The 24011-nt window shown below is 46.1% G+C and overlaps 1 protein-coding gene across 2 annotated transcripts; it reads right to left on the bottom strand.

Moving 5' to 3' along the window:
- Positions 1 to 1920: 1920 nt before the first annotated feature.
- Positions 1921 to 22365, bottom strand: fam120c (family with sequence similarity 120 member C). 2 transcript variants are annotated; one of them, XM_019266215.2, is made up of 17 exons: positions 20749 to 22365; positions 18445 to 18691; positions 18210 to 18292; positions 16489 to 16617; positions 15333 to 15435; positions 15170 to 15243; positions 14581 to 14855; positions 12966 to 13128; positions 12780 to 12863; positions 12507 to 12678; positions 10605 to 10854; positions 10290 to 10404; positions 9955 to 10164; positions 9489 to 9741; positions 9242 to 9377; positions 7354 to 7417; positions 1921 to 7258 (listed from the first exon to the last, which is right to left on the bottom strand). In XM_019266215.2, exons 1-17 carry the CDS (start codon positions 21262 to 21264, stop codon positions 7001 to 7003), a joined length of 3132 nt encoding a protein of 1043 aa, XP_019121760.1. In that variant the 5' UTR covers positions 21265 to 22365; the 3' UTR covers positions 1921 to 7000. The 2 variants fall into 2 exon arrangements, with proteins under 2 accessions (XP_019121760.1, XP_019121765.1); XM_019266220.2 differs by having other exon boundaries at positions 9501 to 9741.
- Between the last annotated feature and the right edge of the window lie 1646 nt (positions 22366 to 24011).

Raw genomic sequence — 24011 nt, 5'->3', positions numbered from 1 at the left:
GCCCGTGTTAAGCAGAAATCAACATTTCCACACCAGACATGTTTTCCTCTTCTCACTGGTTTGAAGTGATTTCACAAATTCCTCCTGCACCAATCACAGTTAAGTTATATCTTAATTAAAATGTGAGGAAGGTTGTTAAATCTGATTGAATAACACCCTGATGAATGAAATTAGAGAGTTTTGACCAGGCAATCACCTCTGTGCCAAAAAAAAAACTGCAGTTCCTCAAACGTCCACTTGAGGCTGGCTCCAGAAGTGAGTCAGTCTCCATAAGTCCCCATGTTAGACAGCAGAAATAAACATGTTTACAGCCTGGTACAAAAAACAGTTTTGGTCTCTGTAGCTAATTTCCCCGTTCATGACAACTGTACTGAGGGTGAGTTTATATACAACTCACCTGTTCACATTATATTAAGGCTTAAAGTTATGCAGGGTTAAGAGCGTGGACGCTTTGATTGACAGGTGGCTTGTTTGAGTAATGTTTGTTTAATTGCAAGATTTATGGGAGATTTCAGTGACAGCCAAATCTCGTACACATGCAAATAATAAGTCACTTTATTTTAGAGAATGGAAAGAAAAATATAAATAAATAACCAAACTTTATTAGAGAAAAAGTGTAACAAAATTTTTTTGAGATCTACTTTCACTCTCAAGAATTTTTTCCTTTCTCCCTCAAAAGAAAACATCTGTTAAAGGAATACTCCACGATGAACACCAAGAGGATTAGATGTAAATTTCTTAGTTTTGCTATATCTCCTAAAGTGAAAGAGGTATACTTCAAAACAATAAATGACATTTATCATTGCGGTGACTTTTTAAGACTTGTATTTAATTTGGACTGTAATGAATGTGAAGTAGAAGTAGAAACACTTGAACATTTAATGTTCTCTTGCAGTCTATCTGATTTGTTTTGGGAAGACTTCAAACATTGGTTAACCTATAATAATATAGATGTGCCACCCCTGACTTAAGAAATGAAGACACCGGACACAAGAAATACTTTTTTTACTAAAAGAATAAATTTTATTTCAGCACTGTAAGTCATTTCCCAACCAGTACAAACATGACTGCCATCTTTGTCTCTTTCTGAACCATTCCTCCCCTCCCTCTGTGAGATCAGACCACCAACAGCCAGACAATTAAAAATAAAAACAAAAAAACAAAACAAAAAAACCCATAAAAAAAAAAAAGCTTTCTTGTTCTCGTCTTTCCACAAACAGTCTGGTGCTTCCATAATGCTAACAATGATGACAAATTATACCAACCATAATTATAACAGCAATAATGATGATAATATTTCTATAACAATAATATTATGGATAAATTTGAACCCTTTTTCGCTGCACAGGTAGTTTTGGGTGGCCCTGGGTACAGAAGTACATGCATTGGTACACTCGTGGCTGCGGGCGAGACAAGAAATGGCCCAAACCGGGACTCGACCATTGAGGGGGGAGGCTCGGGGAGGGGATTATACTGGAGTTTGGGGGGCTTCTGAGGGGGGGAGTGGCAGTGTAGAGAGAGACAGACAGAAATAGGGACCTTTATTTCAAACTGGACAAAAATGCTGCGAGAAGTCCTGCAAAGATCAGAACAGGCACAACACAACTGATGATTCCTTTCCACATTCTGTATGACAGACAATAACACTGTTTAAAACGTCTACAACAACTACAAAGTACATTTCTGTTCTGGGACTTTTGGTTCTCTTTACATTGTCGGAGACGCTCCCATTCGCGTAGGCAGTGAGGCAGGATGCTCGTGTCGTTTCGTCGCGGAGAGGGTGAATTTTCCTCGGCCACAACTTCAGCTGAGATTCACGTTCATGAACTAGAAAACAAAGCTCGGAGCCGTGGATTGTGATTTATTCACAAGGCCACGGGAGGAAGTCTTTTAGGGCTGCAACAGATCAACACATGTTAAGGTGTTTTACATGTCAACAAATAATTAAAAAAAGAAACATGTTTGCTTGTTTTGTCTATGAAACAGTCCAAAGCCAAAATATAGTTTACTGTCACGCAAGACAAAGAATTCAGGGCTGTTCTCTTCACCAGTTATTGGTTTAGTCTAAAAATATGCCCGTCATAACTTTCTTAAGCACAGTGTGATGAAGTCAAATTGCTTGTTTTACTCAACAAACAGTCAAAAACCCCAAAAGATATTTAATCTGCCACCAAATACGGCAAAGAAAAAGATAAAAGCCATATTTTAGGACAAATATTTGGTAGTTTTGAGCTTGAAAAATGACAAAAACAAACATCAAGACGAATCGTTGCAGCTCTAGAAGACGCGCAGCCAACGGAAAAGCTGGAACGTGTTTGATCTAATTCAAGTGTGACGGATGGATCGCGTCTCGCTTGCACTCCACAATTCATGACATCTCTTCGGAGGCATGCTGATCTCAGACTTGTTTGTTTTCTCGAGGAAAATTCAGCCGCTTTGAGCAGCCTCCGTGCCCGACACGTAGAAGAGACGCTCGGTGTAGTTAAGAAGTTGCTCTGTCAAGCTGAGAAGTTTAAAGGCAAGTTTGAGAGAGCACGACAATTACACGTTAAGAAAAAAACGCAAAAGAGGGCGCCAGAACGTCGGCGACCGAAAGCGTATCTGTCAGGTGTCGTTCCTTCCTGTCGCGTCAGTACGGATTTGAAGTCGGTCGGCGAAGGAGTCGCGACGTGAGCGTGAGCGAGCAACGGGGAGTGTTGGGTTCTCGACCCACAATGCTTCGTCTGAAAACCCGCCTGCTCGCTCTCTCGCTGTCCACACAAACACTTTCTTCCTTTCCTTCTTCCCTGTCTGTCTACGTCTCCACGACAACCACAGTGTTGTTAACCTCACAGACTTATCAGATAAATCACACGTGCTGTAATGTCATAATATATATAATCATACTCATCGGAAAACTTGTTACTCGAGGGGGGTGGAGGGGGCAAACCATCGACGTGGAGGAGCGGGGCGAGGTGGGGCTATGGGGGCTTCATAAGGGCGGGGATGCTCGGTGTACTTTGGTTCTCAGGTGTTTACAAGAGATGTTTCGCTGCTTTGTGCAAGGTGCAGAGCTCAGCTTCGATTGATAATGAGTCGACCACTAAATCTGTTATTCAGGGATATTATGAGAATGATACATAGTGCAGACGACGATTTTTCAATTCATAAAACGGGCAATATTTACTTACGTACATAATAAACGGTGGTCTAAAGATGCCATATAAAATACAGGTAAGGAAAATCGCAATCATTACAGTTCAAATCTCTAGGTTGGCTAAGCGTATTTCAGTACTAACTGAAGCAATGGTAGAAGGATTAGATTAGAAGATGTAATAACATTAAAAATAGTAAGAAAAAACACATTTTGCACAATTGAATAAAACCGTTTGATTTTTTTTTTTCAGATTTTTTTTTGTCTCCAGACTCTGGTTAGATACATACAGAAACTGATTATCAACGTTAATATAACCTTTAACTGTTAGTTGGGTTGATTAAAGGGCGGGGCAGCCCGAAGAGAAAAAAGAGAAAATTAAAAAATAAAAACAAAAAAAAAACAAACAACGGCCAACGGTCCTAACGGCTAAAAGGAGAGGCGGAGAGGGAGGTGTAGGAGTGAAAAGAGAGAACTGAAGTACAGGAGGAGGAGGAGGAGGAGAGGGGGGTTAACCTGTGTGTATCATATCCAAGTGTGTGTTTGTTTGTGTGGGCATGGCGTGTGTGTGTGTGTACGTGTGTGTGTGTACTCTATGAGGATTTAAGGGTGGAGAAAAGAAGTGAATGAAGAGGAAGGAGGTGGGGGTGAGAAAAAAAAAGTGTGGTATCAGGGGTGGAGGTGGAGGTGGAGGTGGGCGGGGGCGGTTAGGATAACAAGCATAAAAATCACTGATCAAATATCTATCGAACTAAAACAGACGAGGACAAAGAGAGGGACACTACATCATGTGTTGTGTTGACTTTTTTTTCCTTTTTTTTTTTCCATACTAGCTACTGTGTAACTCAGGGTTTAACATCTATGTGTGTGTGTGTGTGTGTGTGTGTGTGTGTGCTCTGAGGTCGGTCAGTCGAATGTGTTACCAAAATGATCTCTGGATGAACTGACGACCACTCCACTGGGAACTGAAACTGCACAAAATCACTTCAGCACAAAAGCAGAGAGAACGCTGCTGGTAACAAACGCAACTGAACACCTGTGTGTGTGTGTGTGTGTGTTTGTAAGTGTGTGTGTGTGTTTGTAAGTGTGTGTGGCGAGCGAATCAAGAGAGGGCATCGTATACCAGATCACACTCTGGCTCGCCGCAGAAAAAAAGCCATCTTCTAACAATGTACTGTTGCGATACACATATTTGTACTAATGTCAAAAGTTGAAAGCAGTTAAGTATATGAACTCCTAGTAAATCTAGACTTAGTATTTCGGCCAGTGGAGCTATATTCTCTAGCCTAGTCTTGGTGTCTTTGTGTGTTTACAGTCCTTGTGTTAAGCCCGACGCTGTGACCTACTCTTAACCTACAAACACCTACAGCGCCGTGTGCTTAATCCCTACCAATAAACGGCTAACGAGTCCAAACCTCTTCTTGTTTTTTTGGTGTTTGGTGTTAAGAGACGACGGCGGTGGTGGCGGAGGCCCTCCGCGATGGTGACGAGCGTACGCCTACGCTCGCGGGCCTCGGGACTGTTTCTGTTTCACTGTAAATGGTTTGAAGTTCGTAACTGAGGGGATGTCTGACGCGACTACATTAACACTTACATATATATAGTCTTCTTCCTTCAAAAATGGCATTTCATAAGAGCTTTTTTTTTTAATATTTTCTCTTTTATTCCATGTCAATCCTGTGGCACACGATAGGGCACAAGTCATCAACATAGTTAACAAAATAAGGTGCTTCTTTGTTGACTTGCCTTTTCTCTTTTTGTGTGTGAGCTCATCTCAACCTTCTCTTCGTTAAGTTTTACAGAGATCGTGTTCATGGCCAGCGTCTCTCAGGCAGTTTTCTGTCGGTCTACTGCTTCCTGCAGTTGTGCTACCAGTTAAATGGTAAAGTTGTATTTTCCGTAGTCAGATGAAATCTACTATGGGGGGTTGGGGGGACACATCTCACTCTCTACAAACATAAGTGCTCTAATAAAACAATTCATTTATCGTAGAAGTCTCAGATTGTGAGCGGCGCACTCGCCGTCATGAGGCCTCTCTCTCTCTTTCTCACGCTCTCTCACTCTCTCTCTCTCTCTCTCCCGTCATGTGATCCGACCCATAAAGCCTCCGCCGTGGTTTCGGCTGGAGGTGCTTCAGGGGCAGGGAAGTGCTTCCTGCTGGTCTAAAGTGACACACCGGAGCCCCCAAACAGCTCTTGTGGGGTGTTTTGGGCTTTTTCTCTCTCTCTCGAGGTGCTCGATCACCACCGGAGGACCGGCGGCGGCGGTGGAGGGATCTTTGAGGCTTTGTTGCCACACACCCCTCTTTTCTTTTTTTTTGTGTGTTGCATCACACGGGCCGCCTCGGGTTGCGGCGAGCCTCGTTTAAAATACACTTTGGAAAATAACTTTTAAAGAAATCTGAAATGATTCCCGGGAATCCTCGACGTAGAAGAATCCTTTCAGCTTCTTCAAAGTTCTTGATTGAACGTGAGGCCAGTCTGAAGTGAACTCTGCCTGGCAGCGTTCACTTCCATCTTTTTTGTTGTTGTTGTTGTTGTTGTTGTTGTTGCTGGGCAGCATTACTCTTTTCTTTTTTGGCCTTAACTCCAGAAGGTGCCTCAGAGTTGGTTTCTATGTCACCTGGTAGAGGACTGTCCAGTGTGGTTTAACATATTCATTTAAAACAAAGTGCTTCTTTGTCTGAAAGCGCTCTGTTCACATTCTGACGTCTGTCCAATAGATCTCTACCTTTAAATGTACTTCTACATGTCGTGATGATTTACTGGTGCGCGGGGCACTGTCAATTCACCTGTATAGGGGCGTTGTTCAAATTCAAGTTCAGGTTCCAATTTCTATTTAAATACAACATTAAGTGCTTCCGTTGGGACAATACAATCAAAGCTTTGGGAGAACGGGACAAAGGGGGGGTCGGGAGGATAATATAATAATGCACTTTGCTTTCTTTCTTTTTTTTGGAGCGGGATAATATCTTGCATACTTTGGGGCTTAAGGTGCATAAATTCATGGGGTCTCTCAGCACAGCTAAGCTCTAGGCTATGCTACATAGGTCAAAGTAAGATAGCACGCTAATACCGTGGTGGTGCAGAAGTGCTCCTGTGATTGGACAACCGATCGATAAAAAGGTTGAGGGGGTGGGGCGGTTTGTCGCTATAGTAACACTGAGTGTTCAGCCTGCAGAGTCTGAGGAGGGACGAGGGTCAACTGCACCGAAGGACGACGCTCGAGACTCTGAGCGTGTCCTCCGAGTTCACGCAAGACACAAACCTCACACGAGACGGCTATGGCAAAAGACGAACCGGATTAAAAAACGCGCGGCTACCGACCACGGCGACCGCGAGGGCCTTAGATGCTGTAACCGCGGAAACCACATCCAATCTGTCACCGTAAAAAAAAAAACCGCAAGCTTAAACATCCGTGTGCAGAGATTCAAACAACGGGACACAAAAGAAGAAACTGTACAGATACCCATACGTACTCAAGGTGGAGGAGGGGGCGGGGCTCGTTTAAGTGGTGGGTCGTAATGGGGGCGGGGCTTCAAGCTTATTTTACTCTGAGTGCGGGGAGGGAGGCGTTTGGGATTTTCTGAGGGGCGGGGGCGCTTACAGACTCATGGAGGAAACCTCTCTTCGTAAAACAAAGTAAAACCACATGAGAAAACTAAAAAGGAAGTAACAGCTAACTGCTGGAGCCTATCACAGGGAGCAGCAGGGGGGAGGAGGAGGAGCCTCGCGGCGCCCTCCTGCTCCGTGTGATGAGGCAGTGAGCTATCGGGCGGGCGGGGTGGGGGGGGGGGCTACAAAAACAGGGAAAGGCAGTCGAACACAGAGAACTCTCTCAGAGCAGTGCATCCTGGGAGGGACGCCGTCACTCCTCCTTCTGTAGTGCTCCGTCTGACGGGCAGTCGTCAAGGCAACAGGGGGCCTCCACTTCCACCCCCTCTGATTGGTTGTCTCTGCTGGCTAAGGCACACGGGATTGGCTGGGCCAGGGGGGCCAGCTCCAGGGGCTGGCCGATGGCGGAGGCTGCTGAGCTGCCGTTCAGCTGCTGAGTCGCAACCTCTGGCGTGGAGCCCGCCTCCTCTGAGGGCTTTGGGGGAGTGCTGGATGGGGGGGGTGGCGACGTCTGGAGGGAGGACAGGCAGAATTTTAAGAGATGAGACAGAAACTAGGATCTTGATTCTGATGTGGGAGAACACACGACAGGATTTAAGATCATACCTGTGTTCTGTTGGCAGGTGCCTTCTTCACTCCCCGTACTTTCGCTGGAATCTCTTTACCCCTCCTGTGAAACACAAACATGTTCGGATGAGGAACACAACCGGCGTCAGGAGTTTGCTTTAGGGTTCGATCCCTCCAGCGTTCAGGACAGACTTAACACTGAGTTTGTGCAGGATGTTCACCTCAACTTCAACTCATCAGCAATCCTACGTCTACTCCAAGAATAAAATGTGTCGGGGTGCATTCAGACAGGATCCTACGCTGCTAAGAAAACAGATATTTCCATTCCAATAAAACGCAGTGACCTGCAAAGAAGTTGAGCCAGAGCCAACTTTTGTGAAAATGTAGCCCGACGTCACGCTGCAGCCGCCAATCAGACGCTCACCCCGAAAATACACAGCATGCGGAACGGCTCAGAACGGCTCCGCTCCAGAACGACAGCGTACTCCACCGTCCGACAACTCACACATAATCCGTTTGTTCTCACGACGCCGGAAGAACGCATGAGATCTCATGAATTCACGCATAATCGCGTGATATTACTGTCTGTAGTCTCTTTGAATGGCATTCCACGCTGCACCTTTTTTCTGGTGTCCTTATAAAAACGATGTGAGGTGTCATAAATCAACTTCTCATCCATGGGGTGAAAAGACTCCTGAAAACCTCTGACCTGTTGACTCCAGGTCGGCCCATTATGACGTGTTCTTGTAATGAAACTCGATCCACGGTGAACACAGAGTATTTTATTTTGAAAATAAACCGGGGTTTTATTTTGTATTTTGTAGCTGATTTCCTTCCCCTCACAATCTGCTCTGTGCTGAATTTATGCGCCGTGCTACGGCGTCCATCAAAAATCGAAGCTCTGCGTATGTGTTGCGGAGGGCTGCCGGACGCCGCAGTCGTTCCGGAGCCGTGACGCAGCGGGGACGGAGACTGTGTGAGCTGACATTGAAACGTATCTAAACTCTCCGGTCGTGTTCTTTGTTTATTTCATGAAGCAGCTTCTAAATCTGAGTTTAAGCTGCAAAAATAAAGAGACATGAAGATGTTAATGAGAGCGAGCGAGCGCTGGCCTCGATGAACACGAGGGTGCAGCGCAGCACCAGGACAGTGTAAAGTTCACACACGACAGATTTCTTGAAGTTCATCTTGTTGAGCGAGAACGGGCAAACCCGGTGCGTCCTCCACTGCTTCGTTATTCTCAGACAGACAGAAGACATTAACGGCTTTGTCACGTTCAGGCTCCGCTATCTTTGCCAGGTCTATTTTTGCCGCGGCAGATAACATCTGAGGTGTGAAATTAAACTTGTGAATGTATATAATTGCCTGTATTTGTTGGCTGTAACATTTCTAACAATGCATTTCATTCGTTTCAGACTGTGAGAGATCTTTAAGAGAGTTTTCCTGTTCGTTAGTGCTCTGTGATTTAATGCAGCTTCATTCACAACAAAGTTTCTTATTCACATATTTTTACTGTTTCGGTCGTCGTAATTTAATTTGATCATTAATATTACGCTGATCTGCATCAGCAGTCATTGCCAAGCTGCTAATCTGAGGATTAATTATTGATTATTTAAGATCAGCGTAAATAAAAAACAGAAGTTAATGACGGCTGTGAATTTAAAATGAGCTGCAGATGTTGATTTATGCTCATAAAACAGGAAAATGGCAGCAAAGTAACTTTCCATAGATGTGAACCGTGATGGAGACGTGACTGACGATGCCGTCTACGTCACACTCTGCATGAAGCTCAGTCCGGTATCGAGCGTATCGAAGGTCACGTATGTGTGTAATGTTTTCAGCTTCGGTTGTTTCTGGTTTGGTTTTCTGGTTCAAACAGTCAACAGTGTCATCAGCTGTATTATTAGAAGGTCATCGTCTCACTCACCCTCTCCCTGCACCCACTGACACCACCTGCATGTTGAACCCTCCTCTCCCACGAACTGGTTTGTTCCCAGCCCACTGGCCGACGACCATGCCGGCTATCTCCAGCTTCCCTCCCTGAGGGGGGATGGACTGGATGCCTGGAGAGGAGAGAGGAACAGACGTGAGTATTTTTATCCATATAGATCTAAATATTTCAGAAAGTGTGTGTGTGTGTGTGTGTGTGTGTGTGTGTGTGTACAGTAACATACAGGTGGTTGTACCTGGGAAGGCTCTGGGTCTGTGCTGCGCGGGGTGGTGCGGATGATGTGGGTGATGATGAGGAGGCATGCCGCCCATGGGGCGCGGTGGGTAGAGTGGAGGCATGGGGTAGAAAGGCGGCACCATGGCGGGAGGGAGGAAGGCAGGAGGTGGAAGAGGAGGGGGAGGCGGAGGAGGGCGGGACAGGTTGATGCCCTCGAGGATTGCCTGACGCATCTTCTCCACCTTGGACACGAGCTCCTCCTGCAGGGCGGGAAGACGACCGCGAGTTACTGGTGATTCTGATTAAATAATCAGCTCAAATTCATCCAAAATCACTCTTTGACATAATTTTCCTGCAGCTATTGCATTCACAGTTTGGGTTAAATGGCCAGTTCATCAGCTATTCTGCTGTGTTATTGTTATGCATTAAATAGAAGATGAAATATGCCACTAATATATGAAATATGTTCGTACCTGTCCCTCACACATGTCCAGCAGGGCGGCCCGGTCGCGGGCGGCCCGGGCCAGTTTGCTCTGGAACAGTTTGCCGTCGAAAAAGCCCCAGGGACAGCAGTGTTCCCACGGCAACGGCTGGCCGCACACATCGTTGATGAACAGCGCCGTGTCGACGCCGGCCATGAAGAGAGAAGCCAGCTGCACGCCGCGGGCATCCACCTTCTCCACCTAACGGACGACACGACAGGTAAAAATCACACAAGAGCGACCTCGTGTTGAGTGTAGTTAGATTACTGCAGAGATTCCTGATCAGTGATCATCCAACGATGACAGAGTGAGCAGGGAGGCCTTACCTTGAGCTCCTGGAGCTGGTCGGGTTCATAGAGCTGGCTGGAAACAGCCTGAGCCAGAAAGGCATCTAGCTCATGTCTCTGGAGAATTCTTCCCCCAGGCCACTGCATCATATACCTGAGAGAGACGGGAAGCAACGGGAACTTCAGAACGGGAACACTGAAGTGTACCGATGATTAAAAGCAACAACCCAATAAATGTCCATGGACGGACTGACTGATTAATCAGTGCTCTAGCTGCTCCTCACACTGATTTAATTGCACTAACTTGAACTCAACTACGCCCAGCAGCGGCGGCAGCGCAGAGCACCGTCGTACCTGAGCACGCAGCACATGAGCAGCAGATGCTGTGGGACCTGTGCTGGGTTGAGGAGGGCTGGGCAGTCAGAGCGTAGGCAGGCCAGGAAGGCCCTGGTTCTCCTGGAGCGGTCCTCGCTGGCACGACCCAACCACAGCCGCCGCAGGTTGGGACAGGTCCACTCCCGGAAACACAGGGCCGGAACCAGCTCCGGAGTCAGGGCTGACTTGGCTTTGCCGCTGCTCCACTCTTTGACGATCACCGGAGGAACTGTGGCGGACACAACAAGTGTGTCAGTACGAACATGTACAGGTCAAAGAACTGAGGCTGGTACTATTGGTTCACTGATGTCTGCTGTAACTTCCAGTTTATCAACATCCTGAAATAGAAGTCGTGGTTTACGTCTCGTGGTGGAGATTAAACCGGTCTCACAGCAGATTGTTTGACTTTTCATTACAGGAAGTGTAACTACAGTAAGGACGGCTCCGTTACCTTAAACGTCAGTAAACACCATACATGGTACAGCTAAATGGAATGCAGCATATTATTTACATGTGTTTGGCCAGTCAAAACGTCCTCCCACTGACATATGAGCACGACGAATCTACTTCTCAGCGGTGAGACATGAGAGACAGTCAACATGTTTTACTGGTGTCTATACCTGCTGAATGTAACCGCTGTGAAACAATAAGGAAATAACTTTTTGTTTTGCTGATTGATAACAGCTTTATCGAGGCCAGTGCTCTCTCTCTGTCTCTCTCGCTCTCTAATCATCGGATGCAAATCAAATTAAACTTCTTCGTGTCATTATATTTTGCGGCGTAAATTGCGAGTCGGTCTCAGATTTAGAAGCTGGTACATGAAATAAACAAAGTGAGAACACACAGGTAGATTATCAGAGACATTTCAGGCTGTCTGTGGAGGTTCGACCGACCAGAGTGTCTGATTGACGGCCGGAGCGTGAGGAAAGAGCTCCTCGCTGTGAGAGAAGAGCTCCTCGCTGTGAGAGAAGAGCTCCTCACTGTGAGGGAAGAGCTCCTCGCTGCGAGAGAAGAGCTCCTCGCTGCGAGGAAAGAGCTCCTCGCTGCCCGGCATATCTGCTTCGCCTTCCGCCATGTTTGTCAATATGCGTGTTGGGCTGCGAGTGTGTCGCGCAGACACATACGTTTTTATCGTGGGATGACATATTCTAGTGGCCACTAAGATCCAAATGAAATGATGAAGCCACGTAAAGGTGGAGGCTGGTGGAGGGGAGGAGTCTACCAGACACTGTCATAACCTGAAAAGTCACCCAGCATCCACTCGCTGCCGTCAGTGCAGTTTTTATTTTTTTAAAGCTGTTCTCCAGTTTCGATTTTTAAAGTCGGTGCTTCAAATCGAGTGAAAAGGAACGGACTCGTAGTCAATATTTCATCAAGTGGTTCAAAGAAACACACTGTGCACCTGCAGCACAACACTCATGTATCAGTCGACATGGATCTCATGTTTTGACGATGTCAGACTCCTCCTCTGGTTATAAGATCCTAGCACACCACAGAGTCATCGAATTTTAGGGGGCAGCTCTAAAAGTTCATGATTAACAATATTTAATATCCCCGTCTAGGGTTACATGATAAAAACAAAGCGTTCCCTTACAGCCCCATAACAGATGTTACCTCCTGTTGATCTGCACTGACCTGTGATCAGGTGAACGGTGTCTCTGTCATTCGTACGTCTGTTCTCACACTATGTAACTTTGGGCTCCGGGTCGGGAGAAGTACGTAACGCTTTACGGCACTAAGTCACACAGCAGCAACTATTTCACTGATTCTGGTGAAACTGGATCATATTTTATGGAGGAAATGTTTTCCCTCTGATGTCCTCTAGTATATACAGTCCCCACACTCGACATCTAACTCCACCTCTGAGCCCCAAGCACCCACCTTCCAGGGGAGCCCTCTTGCGGAGAGCGAGCCTCTCCAGGCGGCGGTGTGTTTCAGCCAGACTGAAGAGGACGCCGTACGCATACTGTCTGGCAGCACGGAACAGCAGAGAGGCAGGAGGCAGCTCGGAGTTACACTCATCCTCTATACACACTGGCATCTTCATCTCACCCTGAGGGGGGAGAAGGAGGGGAGGTTAAAGGGAGGGCCGAGAGCTCTGACAGGGATTCTTCGTGTGTGTGTGTGTGTTTGTGTGTGTGGTAATCTGCTCACCTTGGTCAATATGTGGAAAATCTGGGGGTACATCAGTCCTCTTCTGTGTCTGTGCTCGGCCACACGAAGAACCTCGGCACTGACCTGAAGACGAACAGACAGTGAACACGGTGACGCGACTGTGCTGCTGCGTCAAACGTGTGTGTGTGTGTGTGTGTGTTTTAAAGATCTCTGGCAGACACACACCTGAGGCAGAGGGGGTGTGGTTATGTCCATGTGACTCCGCGTCGCCATAGACAACAGTGACGGAATGTTTGACCCGCTCCCGTTGCCTTGGGAACCCTCTCCGGAGGCCGAGCCCCCCCTTCCGGTGGGATCCTCCCACCGAGAGGGCTTGTCCGTCAAATGGCTGCGAGAGAAATGATAGGATCGTTTAGTTCGTCACGTGTGTGTGTGTGTGTGTTTACACAATATCAAATCTCCCGATCGTCCTCAAACACATTTTGTGTAACTTAAGCCTCTCTGGACCTTTAACACACCACAACAAGGCAAGGGTGTTCACAAACAAACTCCTCTGTAGATGCTGCTGCTCCATCCTCCTCCGCTGCCTTCAGCTGTAATCCCTGAATCTCTAAGCTGTATCTGGGCTACTTCACCCTGTGAGCTTGTTGACAAAAAGTCACTCAGTCAACAGGTATGTGTGATATGAGCTGCTGTAGACACGCTGCATTTTGGAAAGGGCTCATCTGATCGTCCTTTTTATTAAACGCTGATTAAATGTATCCGACACATTTTTTACGAGCTACTTGATCCAAATACTGGAGGTCCAGGTTCAGAAATATTCCATCAGGTGTCATGTAACATTACGAATAAGCTTCAATTATTGATTTGACAGCTTTCAGAGCGAACTTTCAGTTTAATGTCAGCCTGTCAAGTCACAGCGAGAATTAAGCTGCCACTCTTATTTGGCGTTTTGACAGAGTCCACTGGCAAAAAAGTCTCTACCTGAGCTTTTTGTTTCGCTTTTTGTTTTTGTGCTCACACAGAGAGCAACGTAATTTTTTCCACACAGTCATTGCAAAGACACACAGATGCAAGTCTGAGTCAGATTTGTGTGTGTCGTGAGGCCGGATGGAGCTCGTTCAATGTTTCAAACGCAACCAGAAGCTGAACCGTGATCCGCTTCAGAAGCGACTCTCTGCAGCTTTTCTACTTCTCAAGCTGACACAGAAACAATGTGGCATGTTTACATATTTAGAAACATATAAACCTGAAAAAAATTCCGGCAGGGTTCGAAGTCACGTGGAGGACCAAACGTCGCGGGCACTGACATTACATAACAGAGGTATAAACACCTGGAGTCACTCTAACTAACAGGTCGACTTACTCCGTCATGTTTGTCTTTGTTGGCCTCAGTGACGTTAACATGTTGGTAAAACAGAACCTGAAAATGGATTTATTTTTTTAACGTCTTTGTCTCTTTTTAGACTTTTATGTTAAAGTGCTGATTCAGACATGGCAACATGTTGCTGGTGCCGTCACATTTATGTTGACAGGTTGCTTCTAACAGCAGCATTAAAACTACAACAACAAACTGTGGCAGACTGAAACATTTATCAACAGAAGTTTCCTGGACTTTTTTTTAAACAGCCACAAACCTTTAAGTGCTTTTTAAAAATCAATTACCATTCCCCTCATTAGCACTAATGTTGTAAAGTGTGCGCTGCCAACATACCGCTGGAGCTAAGCTCTCCTTGTGATTAGTCAAAACACGTGTTATGTAAAGTGCTTTGCTCCACCTAAAAACGCCGGAGTCGCCTCTTCACTTAAAGCTAATTACTCGTCCTCGCCTGCGCCTTACTTTGCGTTGCTGTCGTTGGGTTCATCTCCATCCGATGACGAGGAAGGAGACGGAGAGGGACCAGATTGAGTGCTGGTGTGATGATTGGGTAATCGACTTCCCCCCTGAGTGGAATCATACGGAGCTGACCAATCGGAGAAGCCCATCTTGTTCGTCAGTGAGTCGTTGCAGTCTTGGGACGGTGGCGGTGGGTTCTGGAACAGAGGGGTGGAGCCAGGTCCATATGGAGCATTTTGATAAGGTGGCTTTAACCCCGGAACCTGGGGAGGAGGGAACTGTGATCGAGAGGAGAGGAGAGGAGAGGAGAGGAGAGGAGAGGAGAGGAGAGGAGGAAGGGGGAGAAGATGTCTCAGGGACGGGAACTAATACTGTCCTATTTTATTTCAGATCAAACTAGAAGCATCCAATCGAGGCTGGTTGGAGGATTTGTGATGGAGCGGACTACAGCCGCCCCCCCTCAGCCAGTTTCTCCCCTAAATGAGCACACGCCACAAAGGGATTTCAAAGAGCAAAAAAACTTAATCCACTCGGCTAGATTCACGTAGCCGAGAACAAATTACACAGAGGATTACCGAGATAAGAAATCTACCTGATTCTTTCCAGGCTGCATCGGTCCCATGTGGCCAGGTGGTCCCCCAAACGGATTGGGTCCAAACCCAGGGACTGCACAAGAGAATACATGTTCAGTAAGCCCGAAGACGATTACATAATGACAGAGCCTGTTGTGTTTCCCGAACAGTTTTACGACTCACGGATGAAAGACGAGGGCCCCATGTTGGGCGAGCGTGGTTTGGAGGCAGCTGAGAAATACTCCACCGCTTTCTTGAAGCGCTCCACCTTGTCCTCCATACGAGACTGGAAAGAGAGGAGACAAAGCGTGATGTCGACCGCACGTCACAGGAGGACTGCGACAGTGAAAGGGGCCATTTAATGAGTAAATTTCACAATAAAAGCAGAGATTGACTTTGTTGACGTTGACTAAATGATAAAGAATTATTATGACTAACTTCATCTTCAAACTCCTTTTATTAAACCATCAAACGTCAAAGGAATCTTCAGCTTAGTGTCGAATGACAAAGAAAATCAGAGTCCACACATTTTTACTTTTCTGTCAGGTTTATTGACTGATTGTATCATAAGTTAAACGTCTATCCCTCACAGCAAAGAGACAACGTCGATGAACATTATAACGCGCTCTCTCCATGTGGCAGATAACAGGTCCACGTCTCACGCGTTGTCGCCTACTGGAAACACTTTATTTAGGCGAGAGGGAGGCAGGACGTGACGTAGAAAGTATGCTGTGGATGGCTGACGAGGATACCGTCATCTCTGTGTTAATTACCGTTCTTCACCCTCGGGTGTTTGTTTTCTTTCGGTTTCGCGTCAAGTCACGTGATCATTCGACACGCTCGCTCGCTCGGTGGCTGTGAATTCTCCGGGCGTTGACCCGATCTATTCACACGTGAGCTCGACATTACGCGGACTTTGTACCGGAGAGCTCGCAGGGTGAAGCAACGGTGACGTCTAGACAAGTTCATGGCTGCAGAGAGCTGCAGAGCAGCGATACGTGGTATATAAACAGAAGTTTAAACTTTTATACATGTGCCTCATGTGTAATAAACTCTGATGAACTGAAACTAGACGATCCCGTTAAGCACATGGGATTTTTATAGAGGTGTGGTGTGATTGTCTGGGTTAGCACTGATGTGTGTGCATGCTGACTCAGGTCTTGTGTCAACAGCGATGACCTATTTCACCATGAGCCACAGAAGGAATGAGCTACGAGCACGTTCACTTTACCATTCAGATTTCAGATTTTGACATTCTATGTTGAATTTTTTAATCCGAATAAAAAACGGTGGAATCAATAATAATAAAAAAACGCTGGAATACGGCGGCGTGACGCACCTGTGACTGTTTGAAGACATCTCTGGCGATGGCGTCGAGGTTTCCCAGGTCTTTGATGGAGGAGACGTACTCCGACACGGCCTTGATCACCACCTCACAGGGCGGCAGCACCAACTGATGGGCTCGCACCTGCGACAGAAACATTACTTAACATTTTACCTAATGGAAGTGAAGAAACACACGTTACTCCTCGGTGTGCAGCTGATCAGTCAGAGCACAGATAAAGAGGTTATCCAGTCTTTAGACAGCAGATGGACCGGGTCCCTCAAATTACAAGTTGATGTCCTTCCTTATAATGTAATATGATATAATGACCTAACATTATGGAAGGTGTGCTGTATGTTTTGGTTATCTAAATATTCCCCTGAATCAAACATAAAAAAGAAAAAAAAGAGATCTAACGTTCAGCTTCAGATAAATAAGCTGTGTCTCATTCTTTCCTCGCTCCGGCCACGTTCAAAGATGATCTGGGCAACACAATGAAGGTCTGCTCACTCAACTGACGTCCACTAAGCACACACAGAACACGCCGTCTGATTTCCATTTGTTCACTGTAATGCAAATGACCTGCCAAGATAAGGAGCACAAGTTTGTGACCACGCCGTGTTTCACCGCTGAACTAGTTACCGTAATATCCCCAGACTAACCTCAGAGTCTGTAACACCGTCTACGAGATATTCTGGATTATTTTGGCATTCTTGTAGATGCTATACGTCCAGGTATTTCTTCCTTTGTGTCGGTTTATTGTGGAGTTTATTTGCATACAGGGCGTAAAAAGTGAGATCCGATCACGAGTGATCACTCGAGATGAACGTGGAGCTGCATTTTAATGTCGGGTGTAAACTTCTTTTATCGGATCGCTCAAGAGGCGCGTTAACAAGGCCACGGCCGGAGAGTTAAAGCTTTAATTCATCCGTCAGGTCTCATTAGAGAAAAGACTAAACCGCCTCGGTCATTCCTCATAAATTGAGTATTTTATAGGAGTGGATCAAAGTGAACAAACTGAACTGATCCACATGACGTCTGTTAAACTGCAGAGTTCACGTGAGGTAAAGAACTACTAGAGGAGTTCTGGTGTTATTAGTAACAACACACACACAATAAGGTCCACGTATATGGAAAGAAGAGGCGAAGCTGAGCCATGGGAAGCGGTGAAGTGACGTTCTCTGTTGTTTTCATATATCACACTATCTCCGAGTCTGTTATCACACTTACCACGAACACAGAGCACCGCACGGACAAAGATTCTCCAGTTTGTCCGACATTAGAAAGATTTCACATATGTTTCATGTTCTGGACATTATTTCTCTCTCCAACTATCGGAGATCCATTTCTATTCATTTCATAGTTCTAAGACATTGTTAATAAACATTATTTCACAATAAAAGCATATCGATGGGTACCCGCAGACGACTCAAAAGGATTTTATTGTGAAAGGGCAGTTAGGATTAATTAACGGCATTAAAGGCTGTTTCTAAGGTAATAAACATATAAATAGAGCCCCCTAAGTTTTAGAAACTGGACCTTTAAAATGGGAGATTACCAGAAAACAGGGAGTGTTTTATCTAAAACTGATAAAAAAAAACAGAAAAAATAAGAAAGAAAAGTCTGCTTCTCGTTACATTTGAGTTAAATCCGTGCTCACGTCGTTGATACCAAGATTATTACAGCTCGGGCTGAGGTTTGCGGTGGACTTTGGACTTTATGGAAACATATGGTACCTTGAGAGAAGCTAGTGGGTGTTCTGGTCCCAGCAGACTCCAGTGGAAGGCAGCCAGGTCCTCATCAGGCAGAATATGATTTCCTGCAAAAGACAAACTCGTTTGAAATGTTCGCTGTGTCAGAGTGAACGAGGCCGACAGACAAAGAGCCAAAAATACAACTCTCAGGTATGGTCGTGTGCTCCAGTGATTTTGTGTAGGTGTGTGTAGGTGTGTGTGTGTGTGTGCTCCTCACCCAGCAGAGCAGCGAAGCATGGCAGGTGCTGTGTCTTGAGCCCGAGCTGCCTGGCGGCCTCAGACAGCAGATACTGGTGTGTGGTAAGGTTTTTGCCGTTCCAGCTCAGTTTGAGCGCGTGTGACGAGAAGTAGGCGGGCACGTTGCAGAGGGCGAACTCGGAATCCTGAGCGATCAGGCCGGCGAATCCAAAGTCCCTGTAGAGAGACAGCACTTCCTGGTGGTGGTCCTCCAACGTCTGTACGACCTGTAGACGCAGAGTGGACAAAAATCAGCAGTTTGAAACAGAAACACTCATCTGGATGAAGTTTACATCAGGTTAGCAGCACAGTAGTTCAGATACAGACAATTAAAATGCAACTATTTTCATAATTTAAGTTGCTTTTAATGCAAAAATGTCCAATTTTACCAAACAAATAAATGGCAGCTCGATCGATAATAAAGTCAATCATCAGTCTGGATTGTATCTGTATCAATTTACGATGATGGAGATCGCAGACTGCCAACGGTGCTGACGCTTGACACAGTTTGTGTGCCAACAGAATACTTAAGCTCCGCAGAGCGTAAAAAAACAAAACAATTAATAAACCTCAAAAATACATTTGTGGAAAATTTGTGCTGCACCGGTTGCTTCTAAATCACCCGTGGTGGTGATGCGGATACCCGGACCTGAGGGCAACATAACTGCTTCAGAGCACACTCATGCAGAACCCGAGAGAGAGAGAGAGAGTTTGACAATTATGGCAGAATTGTTACATTAATCTCGTTAATCAATGTCACTGTTAATCAGTGGAAAACTAAATAATTACATTCAGTTACTTCATTAAAAATCTATCTGATGGGCTGGTAATCAAATCTGGCTGGTTATGAGGAGTGACTGACGTTCTTCTTGTGTCACTCAGCAATAATAAAACTCAAACTACCACCACTGCTGGCACTTGACTTTCCTGTTAGTGGCACCTGGAGGAATCTCTTAAAATCAAAGCGTTTACAATGAGATTAAACGAGTGGATAGCTACGATGTCGACTCGTTCGTTCAGGTAGTGACACAAACATAATAATCTGTCGCGGGGTGGTAAGCAGAGGTGGAATTAATGGTTCCAAAACTCTGCAGCTGTGTCTCCAAACAGGAAATATTTGGAATTACGGATCAGGAGAACCCTCTTTAATGCCAAATTAGCTCCGGTTCTTGAGCCGGCTCTGTTCAGGATTCAATAAACAATCTCCTTCTGTCAGAATAGTGAAACTGAGAGAGACTTCGAGGTGGGACGTGGTGTAAAAAGTTTGGGGAAAACACTGAGATAACGATGATGAATACATATGCAATGAACAGCTGCACAGAGATCAGCTGCAGACATACAGATATGCAATGAACAGCTGCACAGAGATCAGCTGCAGACATACAGGTAGGGAAAAACAAGCGAGCACACACACACACACACACACACACACACACACACACAGGATCTGTGAATGACGGCGTGCACGCACAGGGAGCCGAATGTGCTGCCTGGACTGGAACGTGGGTGGGATTTTTCCACTCGTACACTATGGCATTGTGTATATTTAATACAAGCATGCAGGCAGACGGCAGGAAAGGTAGATCAAAGAAGAGAGAGAGCTCAGGTGAAAGTTGACAGGAGGGAACCCTGAGATCAGGGCGATCAGGCCTTCGTTACCCGCTATGAGTCACGTTTCCCTTTTCAAACAGAGCACGTTCGGGTTATTCGTCTGCTTTATTCCACCTTACAGCACATGCACCTTACTCTATATTTCATATCAGAACGAATACTATTGTGCCAATAGGTCAGACAGAAATATTCTCTGCTGAAACGCACAAACCAAGTCGTTACAAACACCACTGTCAGGTAGCGGGGACCTATAAATAGTCTTTCCACTCAGCAGTTGTTTAACAATGTATGACAGGTTCATTGAGTTCATGTTATGTAATATATAGGCTAGACTAGGTCATGTGGTACAATGCATGGACTTGAATAAGGATGCTGCTGGATTCATCAGATACATAAAGAAAAATCTGTTGCACTGGAAGCACTGCGAGCAGAGCAGGCCCGCTACAAGAAGCAGAAATACATGCAGCCAGATCAGGACTGTATCTGTGTCTAACACTGAGCAACACACTCCCAGCTCGGCTCTCCTCGGTGCTCAGGACTGGGGGAGTTGCACTGGAAGGAGTTAAAACAGCGCCGGATGATGTAAGCCACTAAATGGGCGTGCAACAAGAAAAATAAAAAAAAAGGGCAAGTGTTAAATGTCCACCATGAAACAACTTCACACATTGCTCACCCGCACTCGGAAGCGGAACATGGCGAGGCGGACGCAGTGGCTGAGGCAGGCCGGGGGCAGGAACCATGCCCGTGGAGGCGGGGTGGCCTTGCTGCCGACGTGGTTGACTATCAGCTGCGCCGTCTGTCGCTGGCCCTGAGCTCGCCGCGCCCACTCGGGCCAGCGCTCCTTCCCCAGTGTGCCGTTGAAAACCACGACCAGCTCCAGGCCGCCCTGGTACAGGCAAGCCTGCGACAGGGCGGCCAGGTAGCCCAGCATGGCGTTCCACTCGCCCCCGCACACCCAGTCCGTCTGGTAGCCGCCGTACAGGCGCTGCAGGCCGGAGTCAGCGTCGATTAGGATCCTGGCAGGCGGGGGCGGGGGAGGCATGGGCCCGGGGTGATGTGGGTGGTGGTGTGGGTGATGGTGGTGAGGGGGCTGGCGGGCCGCGGTACGGGCAAGCTTCAGGAGGTCCACCGGGACTGCGGCCCCGGGACACCGCTTCTCTAAATACTCTTGAAAGCCCTGCACTCCCATGACGGTGTTGTTGAGCCGGTGCGTCTGGCCGGGAGCGGGCTCTGAATACGTCCTGTACGCCGTGTTTGTAACGTGATGTGGGGCGAGACCGCAGCTAGCTGTGCACCTCAGGCAAGCTAACCGGTCTCGGTGTGTGTGTAGTGACTAAACTAGTTAAAGTTAAACCCTGATCAACAACTTATCTGTCACCAGGACTGGTGAAGCGAGTCACCATGCACCGCTGTAAGTGTCAGCTAGCGTTAGAAACCCAAAAGAAAAAAAAAAAAAGTCTCAGTTTTGGTCGCGGGTGCTCGGGTTAGTGTCCATCCCTGTGGGTTTTTGGTTCGAAGCCAGCAAGGCCAGTGTCGCTACCTACAACCAGCAGGAAAAGTTCAACATCTCTTTTTTTTTTTTTCACCCCTTGCTCCCGATAATTTTGGCTTCAAACATAACCAGCTTCAGTAAAAGTTGGCAGCGAAATAACGGATATTAAAATGAGCTTAACATAAACGGGTTATCCTGCTGGTTGTTTGTTGTTGTTGTTGTTTTTTGTGTGCACATTACAAAAAAGAAAAAACACAGATTGCAAATACTGCGCATTAGTTAGCAACCCCCCTAACGGCTGGATGGCCGGTCCGCGGACATGATGTTAAACCGTTGACAGCTAAAAAAAAAAAAACAAAAACAAACGTTTGACGCCTTAATTTCACGTGTGCAGCAGCGGCTTGTTGGCTGTACAGGTGTCAGGATACTAATTAAAACAAACTAACGAGCTGTGTGTGTGTGTGTGTGTGTGTGTGTGTGACTGCCTGGCTGGCTGTTAGCTGTGCGGCTAGCTGTTAGCAGGGTCCCCGGCGTGATTTGACGCGTCAACTCCCGAAAAAAAAAAGAGACAAGTCCGGGGCGGACACGACGCGGAATGAGATGGATGTTTGACGAAATAAAAAGAAAAGTAAACTAAAAAGAAAAAACAAAAAAATAAAAGCCCGATGGTGCCTCCCTCGCTTTCTCTCCACACTCACGGCTTCATGTTGCGGAGGGGAACGTTACTTCCAAGCGACATCAGCCATCTTGCGACTTCCTCGCGGCCCAGTGGAGTGGGAGGGAAAGGGAGGGGGGCGGGGCGGGAGCGGAGAAGAGGGAGGGAGGGAGGGCGCGGGGTACGCTGGGAAATGTAGTCCAGTGAGCGGTATGGCGCTTTGGTGAGAACTGGAGAAAAGACTACAAGTACCAGCGCCATAGCGGGGGAGGGGACACCGACGGTTGAACGAGGATAAAAAAAAAAAAAAAAAAAACTGGAGAGTAGAATTTCTTCCAAGTTGCCCACAAGTGATTCAAGTACAAAACGCCGTTATTTGACCGTTATTTGACCGTTACCCGTCGACATATAAGCTAAACGCTCATAACGACGGTTGATAACTGTTGTCGTGGCAGCAGCAGCAGCAGGCCGGTGCTGCTGATGCTACAACACACTCTCTGACATGTAACTGTAACTGTTTAAACGTCAGCAGTTAACGTATGTAAAGTGTCTCGCGCTAAGCCAGAAAATTCAAAAATTATTTAGCCGTTACTCGGTAAAAAAAAAAAATATGTGAGTGTAACAGGTAGAATGGCGCTGTCCCGTTCATGATAAATGTTGTGTGTGTGTATGTCGCCTCCCTGTGGTTCACTTCAGTAGAAAAGACTACAAGTACCAGCGCCATCGAGGGGGACACCGACGGTTGAACGAGGATACAAACATTTTTTATTTTTTTTAAATGGAGAGTAGAATTTCTTCCAAGTTGCCCACAAGTGATTCAAGTACAAACGGCCGTTATTTGACCGTTACCCGTTGAGAATGCATATTGACATATAAGCTAAATACTCATAACGACGGTTGATAACTGCTCTTCGTGGCAGCAGGCCGGTGCTGCTGATGCTACTACACACTCTCTGACATGTAACAGTAACTGTTTAACCTCAGCAGTTAACGTGTGTAAAATTCAAAAATGAATCAGCCGTTACTCGGTAAAAAAAAAAAAAAATGTGTGAGTGTAACAGTGTAACAGGTAGAATGGCGCTGTCCCGTTCATGATAAATGTTGTGTGTGTATGTCGCCTCCCTGTGGTTCACTTCAGTAGAAAATAAAAGTGCTTCGGGGGAGAAGGAAGAAAAAAATGGGGGACCAAACTATAAGCTGACTAGTGATGGGAAGTTCGGTTCTTTTTAGGGAGTCAGATCATTTGACTCACCAAGAAGAGCCGGCTCTTTCGGCTCCCAAGCGGCTCTTCATTTTACCACTTTTTATAATTCAGCCAAATTTAGCACTGTTTTGACTTATGATTTGTATGTGTATACATATTTCATGTATATATATTCAATACACATTTTTTACCAAAATTATTCAAAAGTTTAAAAAAGTACACTTTCTAATATCAATAAATTGCTGTAGCCAATCATTTCTTTGCGTTTACAGACCTTTGTAACTCTCTGAAGCCGCCCAATGAATGCACTAACATGCTTGTAGAATCACTCTGCTACACAAAGCAAATATAAACTTAAAAAACTAAACTATTTTTTAAAAAAAGGACAGTTATTGACTGTTGGATGCACAGTTCTCACGTGTCTGTGAAGGTTGTTTGTGGACCCTGCTCGATTCGACAGCTTGGCTTTTGCAAAAAAAATTCTGCATTCTGCCTTTGTGTTTTCAGTTTTTTTTTTTTAATGGGTCTAAATGCTGCTTCCTTTTTCTACCATCGTTCACTTAAAAAAAAAAAAAAAAAGAGCCG

The sequence above is a fragment of the Larimichthys crocea genome, chromosome XV, assembly GCF_000972845.2.
Source record: "Larimichthys crocea isolate SSNF chromosome XV, L_crocea_2.0, whole genome shotgun sequence".
In the NCBI taxonomy this organism is placed as follows: domain Eukaryota; kingdom Metazoa; phylum Chordata; class Actinopteri; family Sciaenidae; genus Larimichthys; species Larimichthys crocea.
Note: the sequence above shows the minus strand (reverse complement) of the source record. Positions and strands in the feature narration are given on the sequence as shown.